This window comes from Akanthomyces muscarius, chromosome 3, assembly GCF_028009165.1.
Source record: "Akanthomyces muscarius strain Ve6 chromosome 3, whole genome shotgun sequence".
NCBI lineage: Eukaryota > Fungi > Ascomycota > Sordariomycetes > Hypocreales > Cordycipitaceae > Akanthomyces > Akanthomyces muscarius.
Window position 1 is genome coordinate 4,212,296 of NC_079243.1, and position 20,108 is coordinate 4,232,403.

The following is a 20,108-nucleotide window of genomic DNA, read 5'->3' on the forward strand; positions in this document are numbered from 1 at the left end:
TTTGACTTTTCGAAGCACAGCGCAACCGTTTTCCCAGGCCGTACACCGAGACTTGTCAGATGGCCAGCGAGCCTGGTAGAGTTGTCCTCTAGCTCTTCATACGTCAACTCTCCATCCCACGCACAAACCGCTGCAGCACCTCGTCGCTTCGCGAGGTTTTTACTAATGATCTCATGGACACAAGTACTTTCCCGGCGAGGGACAATCTCGTTCCATGCCCATATCTGTGTCGCATCTTCTGTGCTTTGTAGAGGGATGGAAGACAAGGGTTCCCATGGCTTCGAAGTAATGTGCACAAGAGCGCTAGAGTATTGAGTTAAGAGGCGATCAATGAATTTGGCAGACAGTACGTCTGAATCGAACGTCGCGCGCAAATGGACTGACCCCTCATGAGGACTGCACTCAATCGTTACGGGGTAGGTATGAAAAGTGTCTGCTGGCTTTCCCTGAATCAGTGTGTACAATTGGCTGGCAGGAATTTCTTCTTCTTCAGAAAATTGTACTATCAGGAGACTCTGAAATTGGCAAGCGTCCGCAAACCCGAGTTGACGAATCCGTTGCAACCCAGTTTGCTCGAAAGGGATCATTTTTAGACTTCGTGACTGCACTTCGTCCAAAGCATCCTGGATAGACATTGAGGGTATATGGCGGATTCGGAAAGGCACCGTCGCAATTGTTGGTCCAGCCATCTTGTCAATGCCTTTCACATTCGCCATTCGGCCGCTGACTACGGTACCGAAGACGGCGTCGCTCTCTCCAGTAAAATTTGACACAACAATGCCCCAAGCTAACTTCAGCGCTGCTGACAGTGGGATATTGGTTTGCGCGTCAGACGGAAGGGAAACACGACATTCTGAATGTTTGGGGGACTGCAGAAAATAGGAGTCCATGGGTGCCGTAGTGAATACTGAGCCAGCAGCGTCTGCCAATTCTGCGTTCCAAAAGCGCCTGACCTCATCGTCCGCGGGTTGCAAGAGGCAATATTCGATAAAATATTTGTAAGATGGTGTGATTGTTTGTTCGCGCTGATAGTAAGCTGCCGACAGCTGCTTCAAAAGCAAACCTAAAGACACACCATCGTAGAGAGCATGGTGTATAGTCACAATTGCTTTGTATCTATCCGCATCTCTGTCCGGTTGGAGAATTTGAATGCTAAATAAAGGTTTTCCAAGTCCAACAAAGCACTGGCCAGTCGTATCAATTGGCTGTCTGAGGCTCGCCTTGCCCAGGACAGCTTGGACCAGACGCCCCCCGATGCTGGTGGCGCATACGATTCGTGTACGCAGAATGGGATTTGCTGCTATTACGGTGTCTCTCGCGTCTTGAAACCGGTCCACATCCAGATCTTGGGTGAGCTGAAGCGTGAGCTTGAGGACATACGCACTAGGCTGCTTGATGGTGAGAGCGAACAACCCTTCTTGTAGTGGCGTGCACGGATATACGTCATCAATGCCATCTCTGTCTATTCTGCATTGTTCTGATAGCTCTTGCAGAAGTTCATCGCGGTTGTGCTCTGTTGGAAGTAGCGAGAAAGGTGGTGGTGGAGGATGCTGCTCGAAGTAGAAGGTTTTGTTGGCGCTCGCGTGAGTGGCGGCCTCTGCCATATCACAAAGACGAGGATATGCCAGGATATCTGCTGCCGCTAGTCTCAAATCCATGTCACCTGCTCGTGTAGACATGATCATGGCTTTGATAGAGTCACCTCCAAGCTGGAAAAAGTTGTCGTCCAGTCCCACGTCTCGGAAACTTAGACCAAGTACATCGGCGACGAGCTGGTGTATCCTGCTTTCCGACTCAGTAGATGGGGGTCTCTTGTTGGATGACCCAAAGCTCTGGTAGATGCCGAGCTCGCGCATGGAAAGCAGAGCAGCTTGGTTTTTGATAAGTCGCCGATCGGCTTTGCCATTGTGAGAGAGGGGAAACTTTGCCAGTGGAATCCATAATGAAGGGATCATAAAGCGAGGTAAGCTCTTCCGTAGCTCTGCCTCTGCTGAGGTTACTCTCAATTTGAAAGCTTCATTTTGTCCAGCAAAGAGGCTTGACTCATGCAGCGTCCTGGGACTTTGAACTGGGTGCTTTTCTGCAGTAATGGTGGCGTCCCAGATGAAAGCGGCAAGTATTTTCTGGTCGGTCGAGCCTAGGGGCGTAATAATTCCCACTATGGAGTCGGTAGCTGCGGGAAAAGATCGCGCAACGTGATGTTCAATCTCTGCAAGCTCCATTCTCTGCCCATGGAGCTTTACCTGATTGTCTTTCCGGCCAACAAATTCCAGCGACCCGTCGCCCACGGGGCTGTACCGCAACATGTCTCCAGTTCTGTACAGCCTGTTAACTGGTTTGCTTCCTCGTAGAGCCTGTAGCCATTTCGGATATCGAATGAACGACGAAGAATGGATGTCCTTATCTCCAAGGTAGCAACGACCAACCAGAGGGCCCTCGATCAGTAATTCGCCAACTGCCCCAATGGCAACGAGTTTCTCCGGATTATTGGGTTCTATCAGCCAGCATGTGCCATTCACACCTTTTCCGATATTCACAGGATTTGCTTCAGGCTGCCTTATGACCTGAACTGTGCTATAGATCGAGCATTCAGCAGGACCATACACGTAGAGTAGCCTGACGGCGCGTGACCAAGTGCGAAAGTCTGCTGCTCTAGCGGACTCACCGCCAAGTACCAAAACCCGAAGATCGGGTACCGCAGAGGGACTCAACGTTCGGGCTACCGATGGTGTCAGGAAAGCCCAATTTGCCCTGCATTCTCTCATGGCACTGGCTAGATTGTCTCGGCTGTCCGCTTCCTTCGGGACGCATATACACGCACCAGTTGCCAGGCCAAACAAGTAATCAGAGACAGCAATGTCAAACGCATGAGATGCAAAGTGAAAAATCCGTGACCGAGGATTCAGCTCATAGACAGGACCCAAGGAGGTAACTTGAGTGGCCAAGGCCGAGTGCTCGATGACAACCCCTTTGGGAGCTCCCGTCGAACCCGAAGTATATATGGCGCATACGGCATTTCCAGGGAGTGTCCGGCTGGTCTGGTATATACCATTGAACGGCGAGACTGTGTCATATTGAGTGTTGCTTCCGTCCACCTGGATGACACGCTGACAGCCAAGCTCAGCTGCTAAGCCAGCCGTGTCCTTTGCGCAAAGAATCATGGGCGCCTGTGCGTTTCTACAAATCCACATAAGACGTTCAGTTGGGTGGACAGGATCTAGGAGTATAAACGCGCCGCCCGCTTTGGCGACTGCTAAGATAGCCACGGCTACCCATTTCGACTTTTTCAAGCAGAGGGGGACAAAATTCTCCTGGCGTAGGCCGTGTCCCACAAGGATCCCCGAAAGCACCGACGATCGCTCGTCGAGTTCTTTGTATGTAAACTTACCGTCCCAGGCATCAATCGCGGTAGCTTCTGGTTGAAACGCAGCACGGTCGTGGATCATGTCGTGGATACACTCGGTAACAGCCGGAGAGACCGACTTGTTCCAGGCTTGAATTTGCTGCAGATCCTCAGTGCTGATACCATCAATGTCAGCCACGAGTATATCCTGTGATGAAACTATCTGCTTGAGAACAGCTGCGAATACTTGTAGTATGCGTTTCGCCTGGGCTTTGGGCACCACATAATCATCATAGACGGCCTCAAGATGGATATTACCATCAATAGCGGGATTGCACAAAATGGACAGCGCATATGTATCCCACGTCGGCCGAAGCATAGGATCCTCGGTAGCGACAAAAAGCTCGCACTTCTCTTCGGATGGAAATTGGCTCTGCTGGATTACCAGGAGACTCTGAAACTTGCATGCCTTGGCTGCGTTGTCTCCCAGACGACTAATGTTCTGTAGCCCAAAATGTTCAAATGGTATTGTCGATATCACATGATTCTGCAAGGCCAAGAGCTCTTCCTGTACTGATACGCCTGGTCGCAATCGAACGCGTAAAGGGAATGTTGCGATCGTAGGACCAGCCATCTTGTCAATTCCTGGTACCGGCGATGCTCTGCCAGAAACTGTCAGGCCAAACACTACATCATTGATGCCGGTGTAACTGGCCATCGTTGCAGCCCACGCTAGCTGTATGCAGGTTGCAAGCGTTATATTGGCGGCTGATGCGCCGCTCGGAGGCAGCTGTGTATTCAATGTTTCTGATCCAGTAGTATTGGGGGAGTGGGTTTGAGACGGCAAGGCCGGAAACGCTTCGGCACGTATATCTGCTAATTCGGCTTTCCAATACTCAGCTGAGTCGTGGTTTGCCTGGTAAACATATTCGACGAAATCTCTAAATGTTTGTGGAGCTAAAAGACTTCCGTGGTACGCGTCACGAACCTGCCTCAGCAACAGGGCCATTGACCAAGCATCGTATATGCAGTGATGCATCGTGACGACACAAAAGTTCGGTGCCTCTTTGACGTTGGAAATAATCGCGAGCCGCACCAGGGGTGTACCAAGACTCATTGATTTGGCCGCATCGTTCGCGAGATACTTGTTCAAATCATGGTTGATGTTAAACGTCGTCTGGTTGCGGACGACGAGCTGATACGTTGAACCGTTATCAGAGCACCGTACGAGACGAGTTCGCAACGGGGGATTTGCATCTATGGTGTGCCTCCAGGCTGCCTCCAATTTGCAAAGATTAACGTCGCTTTCAATTTTGTAGACTCGTTGTGACACATAGGAACCCGGCCGAAGATCGTTGAGCGCGATGAGGCCTTCCTGCATGGGTGTGGTTGGATAAATATCCTCAACCTGTAAGTCCGACAATCCGTATTTTTCGACTGCCATTGCAAGTATAATTTGTTTCCGGCTCTCTGTTATCAAGCCAAAAGGAGCACAGCAGTATTTGTTTCGTGCATGCCTCGGTGCGGAATCGAAATGATCTGCTTGTTTGAAGAGCTGCGGATGCGCAAAAATGTCACTAAAGCTCAAGGCAAACCCGTTTGTGTGCGCGATAGAGACAAGTTTCATCGCCGCGAGCGAGTCACCTCCCCTTCGAAAGAAGTCATCGAGTCTTCCGATACTCGACTCCGCAGTGTTCAACACTTGCGACCACAGCGTGCGGAGCTTCCACTCTTGAGCCGTACGCGGAACCTCATGACTGACATTGGATTCAATACATGAATTCAATTGCACAACGCTCATGAGAGAAAGTATCTCGTTCAACCTTCTGCGATCGGTTTTGCCCGAAAGGTTGAGTGGTATGCGGGTTACTGGAATGACTAGAGCCGGGATCATGTACCGAGGGACAGCATCGGCTAAACGAGATTTGAACTCCCGGAGGTAGTCAGAAGCCTTATCCAGGGGTCCTAAGTGAACGGGACTGCTTGTATCTGGCGAAGTGAGGCCGAATCCGAGAAAAGCCGTCAATTTTATGTCGTTGAAGTGAGGAACGTGGGATAGATCCACAACCACATTGGAAACTGCAGTATCTGACATTGCTTTCAGACAATTCTCAACATGGCATACTACCTCATCCAAGTCAAGTCGCTGTCCATATAGCTTGACAGAGCTGTCTTTTCTGCCGATATACCGGATGGAGCCGTCGTCGGCAAACTGCGCTAGGTCCCCTGTCTTGTATAGTCGCCCGCTGTATTCTGGCCGTAACTTTCGTAGCCAAGACGCATCTTGAAGAAAGGCTTGCGCCGTTTTCTCTGGATCGATATAGCCACGTGCCAGTATCGGTCCTTGAATGACCAATTCGCCGACAGCTCCCATAGGTACCAGCCTGTCGTGATCGTCAGGATCAACGAGCCAGACTGATCTTCCAATCCTATGGCCAACATTCTTCCTGTCAGAGCCAATCTGAGGGTTCTCATTTACACAGCAGAGACTGACGCTCTCGGACTGACCATATGCAAAAAGAAGATTCACTTTGCCAGCCCACGTGGTGAGGCTAGAGAGAGACATCGGCTCGCTAGTCAAAAGCAATGTCTGTAGTCCAGTTGCCATATCTGGATCGAGCAGGGCAGCCACAGAGGGCGTAAGGTTAGCCCAGTTGACCCGAAACTCGGTAATGAAGGTCTCGAGGTGGTTGAGTCGCTGCGATTCGGACGGCATGCAAACACACCCTCCAAACATGAGCGTAAGCAGAACATCTCTGTGAGCTATGAGAAAAGCGAAGCTCGAGAATTGAAGCACCCTAGAATGCGCATCCAAACGAAGTGACTGCTTCAGAGTTGTGCCCCAGCTAACAAATGCCGCATGCTCAACAACAATTCCCTTTGGCTTGCCGGTAGATCCCGATGAAAACACAACGTATAGTGCGTTCCGAGGCGTGCTGGGAGATTGTCTTTCTCTTTGTCTGCATCCACTCTGGCCTTCGTGAAAGTACTCAGAACCTGGTTCAACAACCACAACCCGATTGGAGAGACCACTTGCTATATGGAGAAAATCTTGGCTTGCCAGCATGACATCGATTTCAAGTTGGTTGCAGATGTCTGTCATGCGGGCACGGGGGTAATATGGCTCGATGACAACATATGCGCCCCCAGCTTTGATGACAGCAAGAATGGACACAACAAGCCACTTTGACTTTTCAAAGCAAAGAGCAACAAAAGTCTCGGATGCAACACCCAAGTCCATTAGGTACTCTGCGAGACTTGAAGACAGTCGGTCCAGTTCGTAGTAGGTAAAATGACCATCCCAGGCGTCAACAGCCACATTGTCTGAATGATCGGCGACTTGCCTGGAAAACAAATCATGGACGCGCTTTTCTTCCCATGATGTTTCAACGTTGTTCCACTGTTTGAAAATATTCATGTCTTTGTCGTCGCATATGTCCAGATCACGGATTGGTGTCAATGGTCGCTCTACCAGAGTAGATATAATTCGACCTATGGCAGTTGCCATGCTCCTCGCCTGCAGGCAACCGAGTTTTGAGGTTCGGTAGACGAGGCTCATGGTCGTTCCATTAACCTCCAAAACGATGCTTACCTGCATCTATGTAAGTGAAGTCCACATCCGCTGTGCACTGGCGTCCGACACTTTGGTGGTACTTACATTGACCATGTCGCGTCGCCCTAGCACTTCAGCAGCTCCTCCAACACCAACATCGAACATTAAAACAGTGTCGCACCTCGCGAATGCCATGTTTTGCGAGGTTAAATCTTTCAACTCTCCATCTTGGTTTGGATTGCTGCTAGAACCCTGCTTTAGGAGTTCTATGATTGGGGTACTTCTGTCAGTCGCCATTCGATGCACCCATTCTTTCACAGGCGACCCGTCGTCGGCGGCTTCGCGATGAATACAACCAAACGAAATGTCGCTTGCGCCGGTGTAGATACCCACTACCAAACCCCAGACAAGAGGTAATACTTGGATTGTTTCGACTTCATTTCTATCACAAGTCCCACTTAGAGGAGGACTACTGACGGCGATGAATCTTAGTACACCGTCACGGCCTCCATTGTTTAGTTCCCCTATGCCGGAAGAGCAATCAAGCGGAGCCTCTGGTTCAGCCATGATAGATAAAAACACAGCGATGATTTTTTTGTTTTTTTTTGCTCGGCCTTGTTGGGGGTTTTTTTTTTCGTTCTTCTTTGCTGCTCGTGTGTGACGGAATAGATCATACAGTTTGATAAGCAGATAAAAAATAAATGACTTGCGGATTAATCACGAAATACAAGGGCGAAGCTTCCAATTACGTTCCTAAAAGGACCGCACTTGTCTGTAAGCAATTGTACTACAGGACGGTAAAAGTGGCTACATTTGGAGCCCGCAACTCGTGAGCGAATGCACGTCTGCGAAGGTCGCTTAGTTACAGAGCACATGCTAAGATTAATACACTAGATGGCGGACTACCCTAGACAATCCATGATATATTTTGTGGCAACCAATATGTGGTTGATGCTGCAGCGCAGCAAAGGGCTTGTCTTGTGGCCATTCTTGCTATGTGTATACAAAAAGTACAACCTGCTAGCGGACAAGCCCTCGGGTGTACTGTGATTCTTACGGGCGTTCCCGTCAATCTCACATGCCGTATTGTGGGCAGAAGCTCTACTCGTATGCAGGCGTTCTGTTTCACTTGCGCCACCAGACCAGGTGTTGCAGTATGCAGGAATGGCATGCAATATCGTGACTGATGCTATGTTTACGAAGTAATGTTGCATTACAAATACTGAGGTAGCATCTGTAGCACTGCGTAAAGCGTGCAGCAATGAAACAAGAGGTGATCGTTTCGGTTACGGAAAAGACAGACTGGGTGGGGAGTATACCGAGGAAAATAGAATTGTGAATCGGTACATCTCTTCAATATAATCCTTTACACCATTGGAGTAACCTTAGCAGGCATTAACGCCACGAAATAGACACTTCATCAAATAGCTCGCCCCCCGAAAACACTGCAACGCAGGGAGGCTTGAAGGATTTACTAACTGTGGCTGGCTGAACAGTGGCACGACATCTCGGGTAGCATTGTAGCCCCCTGACTAGTCCACACAGTGGTCAGTATTGACAGTTGTACTCGGCAGTTTACGGATACAGGCGGGATCAGTCTGCCACGATTCCCTGTGACGGAGCTGACAGGGGTCAAGATCGCCAGTCGAGCATCGGCATAGCCCCACGAACAATTCGGCTGACTGAATTGAGATACCATCGTGGTGTCGCATTGCATACCTGTGGATCTCGAAGCGCATATATTGCTGCAGGGTAGCGCACCTCTGCGCATATGAACGCACATGTTTTGTAGTACTCAGGTCCTCGCGAGACAGCCAAACTTGTCCTTGGTACTTTGGCTATTTTACACATACTCGCTTATTATCTGCAGGCGTAACTACGAACTGCCGTTTTTATGACGTGGCAGACGCTAAGATGCATCGCGGAAAATATCTACGACGCATGGCACTTCGCAAAGCATTCCTGCCACGTCACGCCATGCACAAAGCAGTGTCGAGTATTTACTCCACGGCAACTGCTGTGTTATGTACTAACTGTTGAGAGGCGGATGCCACTGAGACCCAAAACTGGCGGAGCTACCGTCAACGAAATTGACGTAAACCTTTTTTTTTTAAAAATAAAAGATCTTCAAAAAAGATAGAAGCGTACACTTGGTAATCATTGTTTTAGTTAAACCGAAGTGTCAGGCGGCATTTCACTACACTCTGGGAACTTGAACCGATTCCACGCACTGGAGCACATCTCATAGCGCCATCCGAAGCCGGTCCACTCCATGACAGCAAAAAGGCTTCGTCTCACTTTGACATTGCTCTAGATGAAAATTCAGAGACCCTGGATTGACATTTTCGTTGCCCAAAGCTAGACAAAAGCTGTTTGCAATGCTCGCAAGCATTATGCCTACGTTTGAACATAACATGGCCAGCCAGGGCAACAACCTCGTAAGTTTCACGGAATTGCCTTGGCTTTGCCTCACTTGGCTCTCTTGCAGATCCACCAATGTCTAACATGAAGATCAGATGAGCACATTGCCGCAAAATGAGAACACGCAAAAAGTGACCATTGAGGCTAGAGTCGAATCGGTCTTGCTATTTGAGAATGCGGGTCTTTTACGCTTAGAGCTCCGAGCTCAGGACAAGTCTCTGCAAGCTATCATTAGCATTGATGCTGTTGTTAAGGAGACATGGGATTTGGCTCAATCTTTGACAGCAGAATCTATCATCAAGATCACAGGCTCCGTCAGTGAACAGACCGCGGATGACAGTCGAGGCAATGTCCATTCTGCCTCTACAGCAATCCATGTATCAAATCTACAAGTTATCGCCCTGGCAGAACCGAACCTGCCTGTACCCTCATGCTGCAAGGAAAAGATGCTTATGCCCCGTGCAGATCTCCAGGAGCGACTGAATAATCGCATCCTCGATGTGCGGTATGCCGCCTCTGGGGCTATATTCAAGCTCCATTCGGGCATGTGCCAACTGGTTGTCGAGTTTCTTTGCTCCAAAAACTTCCACTGGATCCATACCCCACGCATTATAAGCGCCACTATCCCAGGCGACAACGAGTACTTCCATCTGCAATATTTTGGAAAGGACGCGTGGCTAGCCCAGAGCTCACAGCACCACAAGCAAATGGCACTTTCTATGGATATGCAGCGCGTGTTTGAGATCGGTCCCGTTTTCCGGGCTGAAGTCAAGTCTAGCAATTCTGCCAGGCACGTTACAGAGGTAAGTCATGCTCGAAGCGGTCCACCTTGTTCTTCTTTGGTTCGCAAGTGTTCGCTAGTTGTCTACTCACTTTTGTAACTCACATCAAACCACAGTTCACCGTCCTTGATATAGCCATGGCATTCAATGACGACTACTATGAAGTAGTTGACCTGGTCGAATCCATGCTGGTATTCGTCTTGAATGAACTTCAGCGACGGAGTGAGTACAAGCAGCTGATCGAGGCAGTTCAGAAGCTGTACCCTCGTGCCCAGCCTTTCCGTGTGGGTCTAGATGAACATGGGAAGGTCCCTCGCATTACATTTTTGGAGGCAAAGCGTATTCTGCGGGAGGAACTCGGCCTCGCGTCGGATGACAGCAAGAATTTAACGTGAGTAATCATTCTCCATTGCATCTTGTAGTAGGCATCGCGCCATGATACTGCAGGTATTGATGAATAGATGTGATAGAGACTTAGAAGAAGCGGCCCTTGGGGCTTACTTCCGGGATTCTGCGAGTACCGACATATTTACTATTGACAAGTATCCCGCACCCTTGCGCCAATTCAACTCACAAGCCAATCTAGATTCCCCTGGGTTCTCCAACACATGGGATACCATCGTGCGTGGACGTGAGATTTGCTCCGGGAGTCAACGCATCCACGGGTACAGCGAGCTGTGTGAAGCCATGTGTGCGGGTGTGTGTGGCCCGTCGCTGGATCCTGAGGACGAGCAGTGGCAACCTTACCTGGCTGCGTTCAAGGCTGGCATGCCGCCCCACGGTGGCTGCGGACTCGGCTTGAATAGACTTCTACAGAGCTTCCTCGGGCTGGACGATGTCCGCGAGGTGATACTATTCCCGAGAGACATCAACAGGTTGCGGCCTTGAGCAGTTCCGGCTCCATGTGTGCCTCTTCTACTCACGGATGGCAAGAAAATACCGAGAAAGACATTCCTGCCTTCTGGAAGCTCAGTCCATTTTTACTTATTTGACGTCACAAATACACCCCTCTCAAAGGGCTTTGTTTCCGTTTCGTTGTATTTTACCGCGTTGTGTATCTCGTAGCTGCCTTTGTATTCGAACCTTTTCGCAGCTGGAGCCCTAAAATAGACCATGGCGTACACGTACTGGGACTTAAGCGGAAAAGAAATAGGGAAATTTGTCTGGCTGGGAAATCGAACTGCCTATGCCGTTTGTAGCCATTTGAGGTAGCAGTCGCTCTGAGTGCAATTTGGCAGCTAAGCCACGGTCCAGGGATCTGCTCTATGCTGGGTAGCATTGGGTGAAAGCAGATACCAGCTGGAGCAGGCGTGGCTGCGTCAGAGGTACTCATTTGTCATTGCATGCATATGCATGTGTGAATGTATTATTTCCCATCTATTCACTACTTTGTGATATTTCCTACGGGCGGAGTCTTCTAACACTAATCAACCTGGCACTGTGGATATCTGAGTGGCTGAAATTGTCTATTAAATGAAACCAGATGTCAAGTATCGCACCTTCGCACATCCTCTAGTCGAGTCCCCGTGCTGATCATCAAGCAGCTGACCCAGCCAGCGCCGGGATGGTAGCCCATCCACACTTCGGCAACACTTTCGCCCAAGGCTGATGCATCAAATATTCTGCCACCACTCTTCGGCGTCGGTGCATGGAAGTAGTTTTCAAACTGTATACCGTCTACTTTGCAGCAACTTTGGTCAGCCTGGTCATCCGCAATTTTCGACATGTAGTTGTGGTTGCCAAAGTCCTCGCCAATTGGATTGATATACACTGATTGAAAATGACGTAAAGCACAACTAAGATAGCTCACAAGCTCATCCTCTAATCTCGGCACTAATCCTTGTACGGCCGAAGAAGGTAAACCAATCCGTTCCTCACTTTTCTGGGTCCAGGCGGCGTTACCGCGCGATGCACAGTCGAGCGTAGGCGACCACGAGATTTAGCTTCTAGTTCGTCTGCAATATTGACAAGTAGTGCGCCATCAACGACGGGCACCGCTTGCCAGTCTTCGGTGCGATTTCCCTTTGAGTCGTAGACTGCTATCTGTGCAGTCACCTCTTCGTACCACATCATCGTCATGAGGCCGAAATCCGTGTGCCACGGCTGGACAACGGCGCCAGGTTCCTGCACCGGGGGTTTGTGCACAAGCTTCAGGGCCGTGTCGCTGGCAGCCGTTGGATTGTCACTTAGCTCGGGAAGCTCCACTTGTACAGCGTTGCAGAGTTCAGCTAGGACGGTCCGAATCGCACGGTCCAGAGTGTGGAGGGTGCTAGTGATGCATTCCTCGTGGGGTTTGAGGCTAGCGGGTAGCGTCCATCGACCCTGCCGATACTCGTCCCGGGCTATCTATTCGGGGCGACGACACTCTTAGCAATGATGACAGGCGGATGCACCATCTCTTGGACCGATCTGAAGCTTACCTCGTAGTATTCGAATGTTTTGGCTGCATGATATCTGAACCGAATCACGACCAAGTAACAAGTTAGCGGGAATTGTCCGTTGTGGGAATAGTTGCGACGTTCATACCCTCGCTCCATTCCCTCGCGGAGGCTTTGGTTCTTTTCTTCGCAGTCGGCGGGCAGATCAAAAAATGCGTTGCCAGCCCTGAGAAGACTTGGTATGCCCTTGTATACGTCCTTCATCCTAGAATTCCCGAGGTCAAGGTAAAACATGCCCACTGATTCACACGCCTGAACAAGCTTCTGAATCTCTTCGACATCTTTGTTGGCCAAGGCATCGTAGTTGATTATCACCAGAGATGCATCTTTATTGTTAGTATTCATGATGTCCTCGTGATAAAGAATGCTTGTTGAATGATCAGGAAGAAAATGAGAGAAGACACGGATGAAGGCACATTCTTTTCCGTACGTGTCTGGGGCGGTGAGCAAGAAAGCAAAGAAAATATGTAGCAAAAAAAAAAAAGTGAGAAAACTAATATGCCGCTCAGACTCAGCTGGATAGCGATTATCAATTGCAATATGTCTGCAGTGTTGCAGCAGCTTGCTTGCAGGCCGTCCATCCACTCGCACAAAGTCGGCAAGCCAGTGGGTCACTCACTCCTGCAGGAGTGTCCTGGATGTACTATTGCGGGAATTATATCTGTATAGGCATGTATATACTTTCAACTGCATCATATGACCATGTAGTGCCAAGCCATCTCCTTGAGATATGAAGGTGCCACGTATGTAACGGGATGATCAGCGCACACATGCTTCAGTACGACGATACGCGATCGACCCCCAGGAGGTCGTCTTTTCCTGAAAGAGATAGTTTGCGTTTTATCACTCAGTGGCATAGTATACTGTCATTTTTGCCTAGGCTAGCATATCGCCGGTGCGCATTTCATTTTCAAGCTTTGCAAATTCTACCGGTGTCTACTTGACCAGATGGCCCCGCGAGCCAATCATCCAAATAGGCAGAAACTCCGCTGTATTGCTCCGTGATCTCTAGTTCCATTCGCGGATTCAACAATTCCGGAACAGATCATGCTTCGATTTCGGTGCTGAAACGAGCCGCCCATTTCGAAACCCGTACCGCTCTGCCCATCATGGCGCTATTCTGGTTCTTTGCTCTCTTAGCCCGGCATACGCCATTCGTTACCAACATGGATTTGTCTACCGCTGCTGGCAGCTTTTGGCATCTTCTTGCTTCTCTTCTGGCTATTCTATTGTTTTTAGGGATTCGACATTCGGGTCGGACAACGAAGGGGACGCCCACTACGCCGCTTGGTGACACTGTTGTACAGGAACACAGCCAAGCCGAGAAGACAAAGCCAGATGTATCGCACCGCAAGTCTACCAAATTGTATAAAGAATTGTTTTTCCAGCTGCAAAATCTTGAGGATTACCCAGAGGTCCTTGAACCAGCTCGCGAAGAACTCTTGGCCATGTTTTCTCACGCACTCTCAGTCGCGCTGACGGAGCCAGAGTATCGCAATGGCAGCAGCATCCTCAGCCTTGAAAATTACACCGCCGAAGGGATGCTTCTCTTCCTCAGGGATAAGCATGAAAAAACTCTGTCAGGGTGGTCTGACTACTTGGAGCGCCGGAAGCAGGGGGGAGGCCCCGAACTATTTGCGACTCCTGAACAGGCCAAAGCCTGGCTGGTTCAGCAGGCTCCCGTAAAGTTCGTCGACGGCGCATGGCTTGGTCACGTACACAAGATTACTACACCATTTCCTCTCCGAAGTGTTACAAAGCATGCATGGCAGGTATTGTCAGAGGAACTTGGCGACGGTGATCCTGAAAAACATCATGTCACTCTTTACCGCAAGCTGCTGGAGAGCATTGGACGTCCCCTGCCCGATGGCCACAGCGCCGATTTTATACATGCCAGCGAGTGGGATCGAGGCGACAACCATGGTATTTGGGAAGCTGCAGTGGGCCAGTTGGTCATTTCACTCTTTCCTCACGAGTTCCTCCCTGAAATTCTTGGCTTCAATCTGCACTTCGAGGAGGTTCGACTCGACACAATGCAGGTGGCGCATGAGCTTACGCATCACGGTATTGACCCTTACTATTTCCTCATCCACATTAGCATAGATAATGCCGACTCAGGACATACGGCAATGGCGTCCCATGCTGTCGTGCAATATCTGGACGTGATGCGAGCAACGGAGGGTGAAGCAGCTGTGGGGCACGCGTGGAAGCGTATTCAGGTTGGATACATCTTGTCGCAGACCTTGGGGTGTTACACTTGTACTTCAAATGTGGATTCGGAACCATCAAGCCTGAAATCGCTGCGAAGTGCACTCAGCACCCAAGTCCTGGATATTTTCAGAGCCAAGGCTTCGGTATCACACGGCATACATTCTCGAAGCAGGGCCTGCATAGGGCCCTACGCCTTACATGAATGGCTCGAAGAGACGATACGGATGGAATCCAATGGTTTGGATCTACTGACGATCCTCAGCCGGGCAAAGCCGTGGGTGGTTGCTGGGAACAGCAGAAAGAGTCTACTCGTGCGAGAGCTGTCGTGGGGAGGACGCATGTTCGGCGCCTTCACAAAAAAAGAGGTTACAACAATATGTCAATGGATCGATGTCCTGAAACCCGGGAGCGAGTCCAGTTTATACTGGGAATTTACGCAGAGGCAGCCAGTAACTTCCCAAGAAGCAGTGGCAGAGCTCCGAGACCCGGCTTCTCATCACCCGTATGTGCCAGCTACTGATGCAGCCAGCATACTCCATACTTTTGATTCGAACATGACGATGAACGCGGGTCAGAGGGTTGATTTTAGTGGCTGGGGTGTGCTGACGGAGCACTCACCTTTGAGCACAATTTCCTGCGCTCGACTCCCAGATATCATAGCACTCTGGTTTGCGCACATCAGCCTTCTGGAGAATACGATAGACACACCTTCTCGAACCGCAGACCCTGTCCATCTGAGTATTCTGCGCCTCCTGCGGGCGCAAGCGGGCTTTTGTACAGAATCTGACATTGTCGCGGGCATGGACGAGGTGCGCCGTGACTCCTGCACCAGTCTGGTCGACATTGGGCTGGAGCTAGCCGAGAAACTTTCCCAGATCGCTATCAGTGCCAAGCCTCAGACGCTGAAACAGGTATTTTTGTTAGTCGCTAGTCATGGTCAAGGCCTGGAGAGCTTTCAATTTGCCAATGACATGTTGCAGTGGAGTGCGCGGCCAAATGCAAATCTGGGTTTTCTGTTAGGCCTTGCACTGGCTTTCGTGGAGTTCAAGTATGCCGTCTCGAGAGCCCACGATCTTCTGACTCTCAGAAGTCGTATTTTGTTGGAGCATATAGTGGCAAGAGAGAAGAGAATTTTAGACGAGTGTGCTCGGCAGCTACAGAGAACAGACGATGCTCGGTACCGAGATTTGCTACGAGGAAAATATCTGGCAATATCGATTTTGCCAAACTGTATATTGTGACGGACTTTCAGACAGACCCTCGATCATACTAGCAGAATGCAGGAAAACTATAACAGCAAGGTGCTGATAGAGAGCAAAGTGTCACGCTGCTGAGAATGACTATCCAGACGCATCGACAAGTACAATGCAAGCCTCCTCCAACGGTACCTTCTCTCGTGTAAGTGGCTTTCTATCTCGCCTCACATGCATTATTGTTTATGCAGCGAATACGGAAATTGAGCGACAGACTGGCACATGCGCTACGTGTTCATGCGCATGCTATATATGCAGCTATTTATTATACAGCTGCAGCCATATTAGTTGCATATGCAGTCATGCAGTATACGTAGTCGTACCGGATACTTATGCAGCCACGTTGTACACGACCAAAATCAGGTGGTTCAAAATTGCCCATCTTTGCGACATATATTAGCAGGCTAAGAAATTGCTCATAGTTTCTCCACTCTGAGCCTAGAGAAAAGAGAAAGCAAAAAAGTACCGAGACAACTCGGTACACAGCTGAACGCATCCTGCATGCGGCTCATGCAGGGCGGGGTATTGCACCTCCGATGCCAGGAAATTGGGATTTTGAAGATCAGCATCTAGCTCATGACAAGATTACAGACCACAAAACGTAACACATGTTGCTGTGTCATCATTGTGAGCAGGGAGCTCACACGGTACGGCACGACAGCGCGAAGTCGCCTTGCCTGCGAAGTAAAGAGTATCAGCGAGCAAGGAGGCCAGTTTGAGGACAACATAGACATAGTAAGAGACAGAACTGTAGGAAATGATCTTCATTTAAGTACTACAGAAGTACGGGCGGTTGCTTTAGCCAAGGCGATAACAGTAAAGGTAGAAGAGTAACATGCTTTGGTCTGGTGTATCTCAAGTCCTTCTTAGTGGGGTGGCTTGACTGCCACATACATTCACGGCTCATTTTATTCATGCGCAAACTCAACTCATGATGAAATCGACTTCCAAAATGGCACTAGATTTCAAGACCCCGCCTCTTTTCTTGACACCAGATTCCAAAGAGACCATCCCCTCAAGCCCGGACGCAAACGGGATGATACCGATGCCACAAAGAGATAACATGGAATCCAAAAACAATGCGGATGACGTGCAGTGCCGCATCAAGCTGGCTTGGGCGGACAGCAGCGAGTCGTCTAATGACTTTCGGTCCGACATTTTCACGAGGCCAACATTGCCAATGCTAGAGTCTATCGTCCACACTACACTCGGAGATTGCACGGCAGACGAGGACAAAACTACTGTTTCCTTCCAAGAATACGTTGCCAACCTCGTAGGGCATGAGTCTGCATTGCTAGTCATGTCCGGCACCATGGGGAATCAAGTCGCGCTTCGAACCATATTGCGCAGTCCGCCTCATGCTATTCTCGCCGACCATCGAGGACATATTGCCACGCTCGAAGGTGGCGGTGCGACGAGCATCTGTGGAGCCATGGTAAAGGCCATTGTTCCCTCTAATGGGCATCATCTCACTCTAGACGACATTAAAGAGCAGACTATACTGAGGGAGACGGTATTCGACTGCCCTACCAGAGTGATTAGTCTAGAGAACACCCTCTCAGGTACTATAATGCCTTTTGCGGACATGCGAGCCATCTCCATCTGGGCACGCACCCAGAATCCGCCCATTCACATGCATCTAGATGGCGCTCGCCTCTGGGAGGCGGCTGCCGCTGGAGCCTGCAAGCTGAGCGAGGTTGGGGAGTGCTTTGATAGCATACAGCTGTGCCTAACCAAGGGCCTTGGAGCACCGCTCGGTAGCGTGATCACGGGGAGCTCAGTATTCGTCAAGCGGGCGAAATGGAGCCGTCACCTGCTCGGCGGTGGCATTCGCTCCTCTGGCATCATCACTGCGCCCGCGCGTGTGGCAATTGATGATGTTTTTTTCGGAGGCAAATTGGGCTGGGCGCACGACAAGGCGAGACGAGCGACGGACGTCTGGCTGAGTTTGGGGGGAAAGGTGAGGCTGCCCACCGAGACTAACATGGTATGGTTGGATCTTCCAGCGTCTGGTGTTGACCGCGATGAGTTCTACGCAGTAGGTCTCAATATGAACCTTAAAATCTCCAATAGCTTGTTTGTTGGGCGGCTTGTGTTTCATTACCAGGTTAGTGACGCTGCGCTTACCAGACTCTGCGAGCTCTTCAGGATTGTCCTCAAAGGTCGAGCGGATCAAGCTACCAACGGCGTCTGAAGGAAAGTGTATTTTATATACATGGGCGTGGGAGTCCGAGCACAGAGCCAGAGTGGCTGAATATAGTGAATATGCACACAACACGCTTTATAAACAGCAATGAAGAGGTCTCCGCGTCGTTGTTTTACAACCTGTGCTATCAAATAACGCCTGGACTGCTAAATGGGGCTAAGCCATGTCTGCATCGATACCCAGCTGAACCGCGATTTAGAGAGCTCTAAAGGCCCACTGCTGGGCTGTTTATAGCGGCCTGAGAGGCGCTTTGAATCACTGGCAATTACAGCAGCTTGTTACGTCTACGCTGTGTAGTCCTTCCGTTCTTCTTGTGCGTGCCGCCCTCTCGAGGTGGTCCATTGCGTCCGTGGCCAGCTCTGCTCTTTTTTCTTGGTAGACCTGAGCTGATTGCCACTTTCTGGTTCCATTCTCGCTGTCCAGCTTCCAGTTTCACCCAGTATTTTTCACCATGCCTCTGCCTGCCAAACAGATCAACTTCCTCCGCGGATGGCCAAACCCAGCACTTCTCCCGACAACCATTTTGTCCGCCGCGTGCCAGCGCGTTCTCGCCGATGCAGAGGACTATACAAAAATTCAAGAATACGGCTCCTGCCATGGCTTGACTCGGCTCAGAAGGGGCCTTGCTAGCTGGCTTGGACATCACTATAATGTCAACCCCGACCCCGAGCGCATCTGCATCACCGGCGGCGCCAGCCAGAACCTGGTGTGCATTTTGCAGTGTTTCAGTGATGTCAATTATACGAGAGCTGTTTGGGTTGTTGCGCCATGCTATCATCTCGCTTGCGGCATCTTCGAGGACTCGGGCTTCGCAGGTAGACTCCACGCTGTGCCCGAGGATGACGAGGGGGTAGTCCTGCAATTCTTGGAGCGCAAACTAATAGACTTCGAAAGAGAAGATAGAAATAACAGGGACCAAAAGGTAGCGCACCGTCTTGTTACCATTTACGCACGCTGCTTTATTTCTCTTTTGCTGAATGGTCAAGGCAGCCCTTTAAGCTTCGCTCGGCAGACCGCAAACTGTACAGACATCTAATCTACACCGTTCCGACTTGCTCTAATCCTTCGGGCGTCACCATGTCCTTGGAGAGGCGGGAAGGCCTCATCAAGCTTGCGCGAATGTACGACGCTCTCATCATTAGCGACGACGTTTACGACCTCCTGCAATGGTCGACGGTTATACCAGTGACGACGCGCGATCGACGACCTGAGATGAGACTCCCACGCCTCTGCGACATTGATCGCGCCTTGGGGCCCTGTGTCGACGACCCTCACGGATTTGGCCACGCCGTCAGCAACGGCTCTTTTAGCAAAATCGCTGGCCCAAGCCTACGCACCGGCTGGGCTGAAGCCTCGCCAGCGTTTATTACGGGCATCGCGCACGCCGCATCCACACGATCGGGCGGCGCGCCTAGTCAGCTCTGTGCGGCAATGCTGGCGGACATTATAGGAACTGGGCAGCTGCAAGGATTCGTGGACGAGACAGTGCGACCTGCTCTGCAGCGACGCCATAGGCTAATGATGGATGCGATTCACACGCACCTTTCGCCACTGGGTGTGAAAGTGCGGGCGAGCAGCCTCAGAGGTTACGACATTTCTGGTGGTTATTTTGTGTGGCTGGATGTGAGCAGTGAATTTTCGACAAACTTCATCGCCGACATGTTGAGATATGAGGAAGACATCGTCATTGGCCATGGTCAAATGTTTGCCGTACATGGGGACGATAAAAGTGCAAATTTCGCCAAATGTATTCGCCTCAGTTTCTCCTGGGAAGCAGAGGAAGATATTGCGGACGGTATCAAGCGGATTGGCCAGATGCTTTTGCGGATGAACGAGAAATCGAAGTATTATCTTGAGCTAGCATCTACTTTGAGGGGCCAGGAGTAAACCTGTCCTTATTG

General features: G+C 50.3%; 6 protein-coding genes across 7 annotated transcripts; 4 read left to right on the plus strand and 2 right to left on the minus strand.

Annotated features, from left to right (window-relative positions):
• Window positions 1-1,303: 1,303 nt before the first annotated feature.
• Window positions 1,304-7,091, minus strand: LMH87_002773 (uncharacterized protein; the record flags this gene model as incomplete). Its single annotated transcript, XM_056194284.1, has 3 exons — window positions 1,304-1,355; window positions 1,414-6,935; window positions 7,002-7,091. 3 exons carry the CDS (start codon window positions 7,089-7,091, stop codon window positions 1,304-1,306), a joined length of 5,664 nt encoding a protein of 1,887 aa, XP_056051236.1.
• Window positions 7,092-9,274: 2,183 nt separating this feature from the next.
• Window positions 9,275-10,987, plus strand: LMH87_002774 (uncharacterized protein; the record flags this gene model as incomplete). The annotated part of the gene is made up of 5 exons (XM_056194285.1): window positions 9,275-9,334; window positions 9,413-10,120; window positions 10,216-10,290; window positions 10,354-10,490; window positions 10,570-10,987. The coding sequence occupies 5 exons, from the start codon at window positions 9,275-9,277 to the stop codon at window positions 10,985-10,987; spliced, it is 1,398 nt and encodes a 465-aa protein (XP_056051237.1).
• On the minus strand, window positions 10,910-12,882 carry LMH87_002775 (uncharacterized protein; the record flags this gene model as incomplete). 2 transcript variants are annotated; one of them, XM_056194287.1, is made up of 6 exons in its annotated part: window positions 10,910-10,951; window positions 11,023-11,053; window positions 11,649-11,776; window positions 11,978-12,445; window positions 12,520-12,553; window positions 12,626-12,882. In XM_056194287.1, the coding sequence occupies 6 exons, from the start codon at window positions 12,880-12,882 to the stop codon at window positions 10,910-10,912; spliced, it is 960 nt and encodes a 319-aa protein (XP_056051238.1). The 2 variants fall into 2 exon arrangements, with proteins under 2 accessions (XP_056051238.1, XP_056051239.1); XM_056194286.1 differs by lacking the exons at window positions 10,910-10,951; window positions 11,023-11,053; window positions 11,649-11,776 and having other exon boundaries at window positions 11,933-12,445.
• A 1,103-nt stretch (window positions 12,883-13,985) lies between these two features.
• On the plus strand, window positions 13,986-16,289 carry LMH87_002776 (uncharacterized protein; the record flags this gene model as incomplete). Its single annotated transcript, XM_056194288.1, has 3 exons — window positions 13,986-15,667; window positions 16,097-16,146; window positions 16,216-16,289. 3 exons carry the CDS (start codon window positions 13,986-13,988, stop codon window positions 16,287-16,289), a joined length of 1,806 nt encoding a protein of 601 aa, XP_056051240.1.
• A 643-nt stretch (window positions 16,290-16,932) lies between these two features.
• Window positions 16,933-18,195, plus strand: LMH87_002777 (uncharacterized protein; the record flags this gene model as incomplete). Its single annotated transcript, XM_056194289.1, has 2 exons — window positions 16,933-17,563; window positions 17,645-18,195. 2 exons carry the CDS (start codon window positions 16,933-16,935, stop codon window positions 18,193-18,195), a joined length of 1,182 nt encoding a protein of 393 aa, XP_056051241.1.
• Window positions 18,196-18,975: 780 nt separating this feature from the next.
• On the plus strand, window positions 18,976-20,094 carry LMH87_002778 (uncharacterized protein; the record flags this gene model as incomplete). The annotated part of the gene is made up of 3 exons (XM_056194290.1): window positions 18,976-19,022; window positions 19,102-19,129; window positions 19,198-20,094. 3 exons carry the CDS (start codon window positions 18,976-18,978, stop codon window positions 20,092-20,094), a joined length of 972 nt encoding a protein of 323 aa, XP_056051242.1.
• Between the last annotated feature and the right edge of the window lie 14 nt (window positions 20,095-20,108).